General features: G+C 35.6%; 1 protein-coding gene across 1 annotated transcript in view; it reads left to right on the top strand.

The window, feature by feature from the left end:
* LOC115456306 (protein Wnt-10b) overlaps positions 1 to 9,788 on the top strand; it is a 31,919-nt gene extending 22,131 nt beyond the window's left edge. Inside the window, exons 4-6 of the mRNA XM_030185323.2 lie at positions 6,883 to 7,014; positions 7,652 to 7,773; positions 8,072 to 9,788. Coding sequence (XP_030041183.2) covers positions 6,883 to 7,014; positions 7,652 to 7,773; positions 8,072 to 8,306 — 489 coding nt within the window. The 3' untranslated portion in view covers positions 8,307 to 9,788. The remainder of the gene's footprint in view (positions 1 to 6,882; positions 7,015 to 7,651; positions 7,774 to 8,071) is intronic.
* The last annotated feature ends 682 nt before the right edge of the window (positions 9,789 to 10,470 follow it).

Raw genomic sequence — 10,470 nt, forward strand, 5'->3', positions numbered from 1 at the left:
GAGAGGTTGAAAAGACACCGTTGGTGGCTGATGATGCTTCAATTTAGTTCGTTAGAGCTAGAGTCGCATACGGCGGGCTTGATCATGCGAGGGTGAATCACAAATTACGCTTGAATTAATGGAACGTGAAACGTGAGGCAATGCTCTGAACGCAAACGTGGAGTGTTTTTTCATACGTTTTTATAATGAAAATTGTAATGGAATGTCTGTTGAAAAGAAGTAAATTGTGGTAGAGGTATACAGTAACCTGCTGTAATATTGGTATCACCGTCTTACAAAGCTTTGTTGTCTATCATGTAGTCAATATGATAGATAGAGGTCGAAAAACATTCCACAACCTTCACTATCAAGTTCGTCAATTATATGTTTGTTGGTAGAGGCAATCACATTTCATTTGGTAACACATTTACGGTATTGCTGGCTTTAAAAAAATGCAAGTGGTATCGTAAATATATTATAGCAACATTAAAGAATTTTCATGTCTGTCAGGTTTTGAATTATCGTTATATTCGTAAGAAAAAGTATAATTATAGTTCTAATTAAGGATGTATCTTCCCAAATCTTATTGAATATATTGTTAGGTTTTACGACGATCACGGCATCATCAGCCTATTGTCACGTCGGATGACGCAACTTAAAAGTCAGTCATCAGCCAAAGATACAAAACAATAGAGGGATAAAATCAGTCAATCCTCAAAAGAAACTAAATTATGCTTATGAGCACTTATTATTAACAATTGCCCAATTTTTCTGACAGAGCTTTTGGTGGTCGATTGTAACTAGTGTTGGTACATCGATTGATTATTATGACCATCACCAATTTTAGAAAATAGGTGCCTTTATTTACCGGTAATGAGAAAGCAGGACCGGACTCTATCAGTAGCATCAAATTTATTAAATGGACACATTTTAATAAATCATTATACATGAACTAATATTATCATATTTAATTTGCAGTGTTTCAACTTTAGTAAACTTAAGAAACTTATAAATATCCCAGTATTTTTTTCTTATTGCTCACTAAGGCTGAGTACCAACATTATTACATTATCATACGTAGCGCTAAATTCCATCCTGTTAATTCATAAACGCAGCTCAAGTCATTGATAAATGTGAGGGTTGGACCGCCCGCGTCGACCCACCCTCAGCCCATCCCTGCTAGACAACATTAGGTGCCTAAATTGTTACATCGAAGCGTCAAGTTTGGTTAAAATTGGAGAGCGGTCGATGGGCGTGACTCTAAAATCAACAATGTGGGTGGTCTTCAGTGGTACATGCCTATAAAATATCGTATTATATTGCATTGGCGCGTTTCGGAGATCACACCCCACTATATGCACTATAAACTGTATCCTATATGGCATGAATCGATTACGTGGACGTGAAGCCGGCCTAATGGGTTTCTGTTTTGATTATGCGAATTATGGTTGTTAAATTGCCGTATTTTCGACATAAAGTTTTTAATGTTTAGCAATTTTTGGATGGACGGCGTGTATACGGCTACGTTTATTAAAATATAAACTGAACTCTATATGTACATTTATTTGTGTTGTGTTTAATATACTAGTGACCTAATTAGGCATTACAACAATAAAAACTATATACAAATCTTTAGTAGCAGCATAATTAAATACCTGATAAGATTTGCAAAGAAAGTATATTTTTTATTTAAATCAGATAGCCTGCAAAGGTCTAAGCTGCCTCTACATCATAAAAATATATGCCGACGCTACCACCCCGGTAGAGATAGGCAATTTCAGAACTGACTCCAGAACTCTACCACTTATCAATTTAGTTAATCCAACATAGTATAAATAGCCACTTCCCTCATCTATCAAAGCTTAACTTGTTACCGAATGAACCCACTCTAAGTCCTGATTTGTCACGAGCGAATAACTTAGCACTGATACTACCGACTAACTGACAGCTAAGCCAAAATACCGGACCCACCGATAGGGATTACTTCTAATAATTTAATAGGCCTCTTCCGTCTAATAATAAACATGTCAAGCTGAAGTTAAATACGACATCGCCAACTTACATATACCGTCGAGGAAATAAATTTAAATGCAATCTAGATCTTAACATTCAGAGTTAAGGACGGCAATATATTCCCGAGCGTTAAGAATAAATTTGAAAGGAATATTATATTAGTGTCCGTAACCAAATCTGACATTAAAGCGGCATACCTCGTCCCATGGTTACTTATTACGGGGATTTACGATTTAATACAATTTACGTTTGTACAGTTTTTTTATAATACAAACACGACGCATAGGTACAAATTATTTAATTTGTTATACTTTTATAGTTGTTAATTATATGTTGGATGTGTTGGGCTTAATTTATATCGCGCCGTCGGCTGTATCATGACATTTATAGAGAAATAATTATGTTGTTTTTACATTTAGGTATTAGAATTTATGCCTTTATGTCTGGCAGAGAGACATAAAATAGACGATTAATTTTTTTAACGTGTTAAGTCATTTATATATTATTTTATAGTTATATAACTCTTTGATATACTAGTTACTAAATCACTTGTGTTTACATGATTGCAATTTGTTTAGCATCTTTGTGTTATTACTCATTTTTTTAGACCACTGGCAGTATAGTTGCATAGCGTAATAAAGTGATGCGTAATTACATTTATTTCATAATATTTATTCTCTATCAGGCAATCAACTTAACTTTAACTCGAAAGATTAAAAACTTAATTTAAAACACTAGATATCCCGATCTCAAATAACTAATGGCCGCTAAATCCCCTGTTACAATTAAAAACGCGAAACGTATAATTTTACGAGGCATTAGACCAGCGAACCAGTAGCTAGAGTGTAATATGCAAAGTTGTTATTTAATATCGTTATAATTTACCATTAACACGTAGTTCTGATGACAGTTACGATCGTTGTCCGCGGTCGCTATCCAAAGATAATAATTAGCTTTGAAACAATGTTGCCTTTACATCTCAAGACTATTGGGCGGACACTAAAACTTGATAGGATATTTTATTAGATCAATATTAATTTAGCGGAGGCGGTGGGCCGTTAATGATCTTAATTAATAAAAATGGATTCTAATTTATATATCACAGAGTTCCTTTTTTATATAACGCGGACTCTACATGTCATGTAATTAATAATACCAATCCTGTATTATATACTATCCTCTTGCTTGGTACGGTCTTCGAATACTGAGATGGTTTAGGTTTAGCTCTAAGTCCACTATGCTGGCCACAGAATATTATACTCTGGCCGTACAATATTATAAAATTTATAAGTACTTGCGTGTTTTTGCTACAAGACTCAATTCAAAGCGTATAAATATCTGCCTTATAGTCAATATAGAATAATTTACGTCATTTTATTCATCCCTTTTTTAGCTACCCCAGCTATAAAAACTCACATACCTGTATAATATTTATCAAATATTTAATATAACAATTATAACCATGACCTATGTCGGCACGAAAGTAAATTGACCCATTAATGCGAGCTCGTGGCCGGTGGTCCGCGGCCCCACACTTCACCATTGTTCCGCCGGCATCCAACATTTTGTTCCCGGCTACATAATTAACAGCCTCCATGAGATCTCTTTGTTAGACACGCTCGCTTCTAATAACCCCCGTGATGATATTTTTATTAATGTCAAAATAAATTTGAGCTCAATCATACTGATGTGTAATGGCGACGATTCGATACTGAAGTGGGATTTGAGGTAAAAAATGGTACAGTTAAATACTTCAGGATATGTTACGAGTCGGTGTGAGAGTCCACCAATTCCTACTCAGCGGGACTATAAAAGAACTCGCATCGACCCACACAAGAAATTAGGTACCGCATTAGAGAGGCAAGGTGATAATTATGTCACAAAAAATAGTTTCGACGAGTTAATATTTTGTTATGTGTCGATGACTGTCCGATATCGATTAATAATCTCGAATCTATAATTTTAAGCTTGCTTAACAAAATAATCTTGGACTTATACAGTTACTGAATTATGTTTCGTAATTGCGTAGGAAAGAATGTTGTCCTACGCCAAAAAATAAGACGTTATTCCTAACATATTCTTAATGAAAAATCAGAAGGATTACCTTACCATTGTCAAATGTAAATACGTACGTGTACGTAAGTTACTTCTGCAAAATACTCACCCTCAATCTCCGTTATCAATGTATTCCGAATTTTAGCGCCAAAAACTGTTCCTACTGTTTACGGAAGACAACACATCATACATTTACTTTACTCCAAACAGCTTATAAAACAAATTCATTTCCAACTGAATTTTTACCACCGGCCAATACCCTAAGTCATAACTCGTTCATTAATGGGCATTAGAATCCATTCCACGAGTGATAACATTCTTGGCGGTTCCAATAACTTTAGTGTTGCATCCACCGAGCGGCCGCCGTGTGCGGTTCAAATAATGCTTTAATTTGTAGTTGGGATTAGCCACGGCCATCTTAAACCTATTAGCGTTGGACGTTGGTCGTTAATCGTTCGCCAGATTACGTTGTGATTCACATTTCACAACGTTCGTGATTAAAATGGAAAACGTGTTGTCATATCTCGATTGCTCGTGTTCACTTTTTTGGGAATACGTTGTGTAGGGAATTTGGGAGTTGAGGCTAATTAGGATTGGTCTTTTAGTTTTTTTAAACCTCGGAAGCTCGATATCAAGTTGGAATTGTCTTTCAATCGCATGAACTGAATTTGAAGCGACAGTCTCATTATCAAAAACAGTTCCCATGTCATTCGCATGATTCTCGTCACGTAAACCATCTTCACCCACGTCCTTATTGTATTTATTGTACTGCTCTTAGCAGTTCATTACGTAATAAGGCATTCATTAACTCCTCACAAGCCACTCGTAGTTTTCATCAGATACTAGTAATTTATTGCACTGAGCAATCATCGTGTTGCGAAGCTGTCATCAATCTAAATTACTTTCAAGCACTGTTGAAGTTTGATTTATTTACGTCATGACTGATGTGTTAATAACTTTAGTGCCTGAGACTAAACATGATGTCATTAGGCACTCGAACGCGACGGTAGCGCCTACTATAGCAACGTGTTATTCAGAATTGTTTAATTAAAATTCTATAATAGCCACTTTGAAAGCAATTACAGATTTGATTGAAGGTACTATTATGTTAATAGTGGGAGCATTTAGTATGCTCTAATATTGAGATAGTTGATTATATGCGAAGATTTATTAGCAAAGAATATGGAAATATTTTCGAGTCGGACATTTGTGCGCTGTCGGAAGAATTGAATGGCATGTTTTTTAATCAACTTTTCGCTACAGCAGTATGTAATCGGCACGTACAGGGTCCATTATAGACATCTCACAAAATATGGGAGGAGATTTGCACTGCATGCGCCACGATTGCTCAATTTAGATTTGCGGACGTCTGAATTTTTAGATTAATGGCCATCTACCGGCAGAATTTTTAGAACGCTTGTAGGGTCGGCATAATTAACGACTGTTACTAATTGGCAGCAAGATAGATGACTTAATGTCTTCTTTTAGACACGTATCAACTTTGAATTATAGCAAAAAAGTGGGATTCGGTACCCCTAATTAATATAATGCAGTTATCGCATACTCTGCAGACTGCATTTTTTAGTTTGATTAATTATAATCAGACCTAAATTCTTTCAGACGTGAATATGTAATATAAATGAATCTCACTTTATAGTTATAATATCGTTTTAAATTAAAGTAAGTAGGTACAATTTATTATGTTCAAAAGTGGCCTAATATTTTATTAGGCAAGTAACTAAGTAACATATCAAATTTTAATTCTCGCGTTACCGTTTTACACATGTATTCGCTTTAAAACTACATAAAAAACCGTTATACAGTTAAAAATATAGAATAAAATGCAACATAATCAATAACCATACGTCGGTGCGTGTCGGATAGCGCCACCAGCAAGGCGTATTGAAATCGGTGCCGTGTCGGGAGTGCGGGCCGACCGCTCGCCGCTCGCCGGCCGCTCCAGGGCCCACATTAGCCCGCCGTATTTTACAAACCGCCCGCCGAGGTGAGAACATAATAAGCGGTTCGGGGCCATTTTTAATATTCCGGCTTCATTACGACGTATTACAAACGTCTTGGGTGGCGAATTCTATCGCGAACGCTCTTAATACCACGTTATTAAAGTCCGACCGCGTACCGGAGGCGGGACGGGACGCCGATTTATTTGAATTTTTGCCCCGACTCAATTTGGGAAATCGCTCGGCCGGAGGCGTTGGCGAAATTAAGACGTCAGCGTGATTGCGCCGAGGCGTTTAATTATGTAAATGTTATGAGCTAGGTGCGGGTGTTCAATTGTGGCGAACATGCATGCCTTACCACGAAGATTTATTGCGGCCCGGTGAGTAGATGTCCGTGCAGGACGATTTAAACACGCCGCGCTAATATCCTTGCCCGCTTTTTCAATTTACAACAATTGCCCTCACAATATTAAGTAATTTTGTGCATTGTTCTGTCTAAAGACAGGCATGTGAGGCTATTTTAATAACATTTTTGCGATGTAGACATGCCGATGGGCAACATATTTTCTTACTTCTTGGGGCCTTGTATTCAATGTAATATATGTTGTACTGACCAACTTAGCACTTTGAATATCTGTTATCTGTAAGTAGCTATGTTGAATATGATTATACTTTCTCCGTAGTGGGTCGTTTTGAAGATTCTTATTCCGTATTCGCGGTGCACATTTAGTAACATAGATCAACAAAGCGGTTATGGATGAAAATTAATTGCGCAAAATCCCTCGTGGGTTTGAGTCATTTGAACTATATTATTATACCAGCCACCCCTAATCCTAAGCTAAAAACAATATCGGAATTATAAAGCTGTGGTCTTCAGATCCTGTCTTCGCAAATGGAGGTGAGATGCAAATGCCACGGGTTGTCTGGCAGCTGCCAGCTCCGCACGTGCTGGCGGGCCACGCCTGACTTCAGGGTCGTCGCCTCCACCATCAAGAGACAGTATAGGAAGGTGGGTTTTATTTAAAAAAATCAAACTAATTTTTTAGACAAAGTTTTATTTCAAAAAAAGTCAAACCACTTTTATAGACTAATATATATAGTTGAAGCAAGATGATTGTAATAAAGACTTACACGGGCAATGCCGTATGCAATAGTTAGTATACAATATACACGCAGTTTGTAAGGATTTCATTGCTTAAGTTGCGTGATTTCTAAATGGCTATTATCATTTTCATTTGAAATGTTTGTCACAACAATTTTAGGCTTGAACTTTTAAGTGGATACCATCCATATTTAATCCATAGGACAAGGCTGTTTTTTTTATGCGAGCACTGTAAAGTCACTGCACCTGATGGTAAGTGGAGTGGGATCCAATAGAATGACGACTGACGAGAGATGATTACCCCTCAGCAGTCTATACAATTATGCCGGCCTGTTGGAATCGTATATACACGGACTAATCCCGGAACGCGGCACATTTATATAGGCCACTAAGCAGGTTTTAACACCTTGTATAGGGCGGTCGCTATTAGGGCGGATATCACATTTATCTAAGGACCAGCAATGCTTCAATACAAATGCTTTAACGTGACATTTTTACTTTTGTAGACGCTAATTATAATACTTATAACAATGTGATGTTTAAGGCGCTAATAGTCGCACAAGAGGAACTGAACAACGGGCTGTCAACGTTGCGAGGGCGGCCGCGAGGTCGGAGGAAGAGTCGCGCTCGTCCCGCGCCCAAAACCAGTCTGCTGTTCTTCGAAAAGTAGGATTTTATTTTATTATATTTCATACTGTATATCCATAAAGTTCTTTTTTCTCTGAAGCATATTATTTTGTTGCTAGGTTAATATATAGATGTCAACTAAAAATAAACACTGTTAAGGAAAATCAATAACTGTTATTTTTACTTGGCCAATTTTTGTTATTAAGAGTCTGGATCTGATAATTGTCTTAGCATGTAAGATAAATTATCAACAATCAAATACTTTTAAAATGTACACCAGTTTTACTAACATTAAAACTTCTACAAAACAAAATATCTCTAATCGTTTCTCATTTAGGTCCCCAAGCTTCTGCGAAGCCGACCCTAAGACTGACTCCGCGGGAACATCAGGTCGCGTATGCCGCATCGGAAGGACCTCCAGGACTGGCTCGTGCGACCTCCTCTGCTGCGGACGAGGCCACGCTCTCATCAGGAAGTCCAGCATCAAGCCCTGCAACTGCACCTTCCATTGGTGCTGCAGGGTCGACTGCCAGCGATGTAAAGACGATAAATGGGTGGCTATTTGTAAATGAAAAACATTCCGCAAATGAGAAAAGATTTTTAGGATCTTTAACTTTACCAATATTTCGAAGACTCTAACTATTTTCTTGTAGTTATTTCTAATAAATATCCGAAGACTACAATCTGATCCGATAAAAGGTTGATTCATAAATGTTCAACTACCCACTTAAGCGTTATTCAACAGTTAATGTATTGGACAGCTAATGTAGATATTTAATTACCACTGATTTGGGAACTTGGCTGTAAATGTGGCTTGTATTTAGTTGTCATATATTATTGTATGTGATGAGTAACCTTTATTCAAACATTTTGAAATAGCCGTAAAATTATACCAACCAGAATGAAATTGCTTACGAGTATGTTAAGAGTTGTTGAAGTCACATACTCAGGTATAAAGATTGAACTTCACTGCGAATTCATTGGTATTATCTAAACACTGTAATAAAATCGTAGATCTTGCTGGTACGTATTTTAAATGTTTTCGTAAAAAAATATCTGGAAGCCACGTAACAGAAATCTTTAAATAAATTGAGAATTTAACTTATTAAATTCAATAATACAGTACATTTTTAAAAATACAAAGTGGAACAAAACTTATGTAGATTGCATTATAAATGTTTAGCCGCAATAGCCCCGCTTAGCAGAATTGACGGTCTTCAAAATAAGATTATATAATTCTCAATGCCTCTGATCAGTTCATAAAAGACGGTATATAAATATCGATTTAAAAGACATATCTTTTTACGTAATAAAGACATAATATAAGTCGGTTGATATATTACTTTATTGCATATGAAGCATTCTCTCACTCAACATTCCATAATATTAGTATAAGTATACATTTTTGTACAGCATAGATTCCGAAATAATTAGAACGAAGCGATGCCAATGTTTATAAGTAATACATAAATGTAAATAAAATGTAACTCTATTTTAATCTCAATAACAATCAGTATTAATGTAAGACAAAAAATATTTAGTTATACGTGCATATATTTTTCATCACGAATAAATTTAAACTTTACAACGAGTAAAATGAAATTGTAATCATTAATTCGGCCCTGGGGTTATACCTAATAAATTTAACATAGCTTTAGTCATGTAATAAGGCACATTCCGAATACCCTATTTTTGTTGTGATATTATACAATTATTATATAAAAGCAAAATATTTTTTTCTGTATAATCAATTATCGTAAATTTTTATTTCATTTTATCACAATAACCATCATTTAGGCGCAGCGCAGACGCCCTAAACTCATTGCATAAAATACTACACTACTATGAGACTGACAATTCTTTCATGAACTGCCAGAGTCATAGTATGGTTCTGGTAAAAAATTAACAGCGTGTGCGCGTTGCCTTAGACATAAATTGTAGCCTCTCGTGTACATTAAACACGCAACTTTGCATTCCGTAACCGTGATATTGACGTAATTTCATTACCTTATTTATTGTAGATATTAAGTTTTATTAAGTAAATTATACAATCATATTTTTGTTTTATTTATTTCTAAATTATTATAAAGGCAACTATTATATTTATAAATACAAGATGAAGTATGTTAGCTACATGTTATCTCAAAAACTTTTCTGCTATTACGTACAAGAAGCCTATTTTCTTCTACTCTATAAAAATGATTGAGCCACACTGTATCATTTTCTCGACTCTCTCTATCTTTAGTCTAAGAAATCAAATCAATTTTCAATATTAATATAAAATCAACAAGAAACACACATCACGCCTTATCCCCAAAAGAATAGGCAGAGGTGCAACTAGGACACTTACTAATATTAATACAGATCAAAATATTATTGCCATTAGACTTAATACAGCCGTTAATGAACGAACTTTAAAAAAATTCCAAACAGTCCTAAAATTGTTTAAAATAAAATCAGTAAACTCACTGACATTTATAACTTGAAAGAAAAACATCTTAAAAGCAATTATTACCTTACTTCCAGCTAATTGAAACTCTCGAGTCAAGAGACCCTCACGCCTCAACGCTCTTTCAAGAGGTAGTCCGTAAAAATAAAATATTTAAATGTTTGAATAACTTCTCAGTTCTATAATGCTATGTCCGAATTTTTGGTACACCGTAATGGAAAAAAGTATATTATAAAGATATAACATTATGGTTTATATTTATGAACTACCAAAAATAATCATTTCTC

This window comes from Manduca sexta, chromosome 23 (genome assembly GCF_014839805.1).
Source record: "Manduca sexta isolate Smith_Timp_Sample1 chromosome 23, JHU_Msex_v1.0, whole genome shotgun sequence".
Lineage (NCBI taxonomy): Eukaryota > Metazoa > Arthropoda > Insecta > Lepidoptera > Sphingidae > Manduca > Manduca sexta.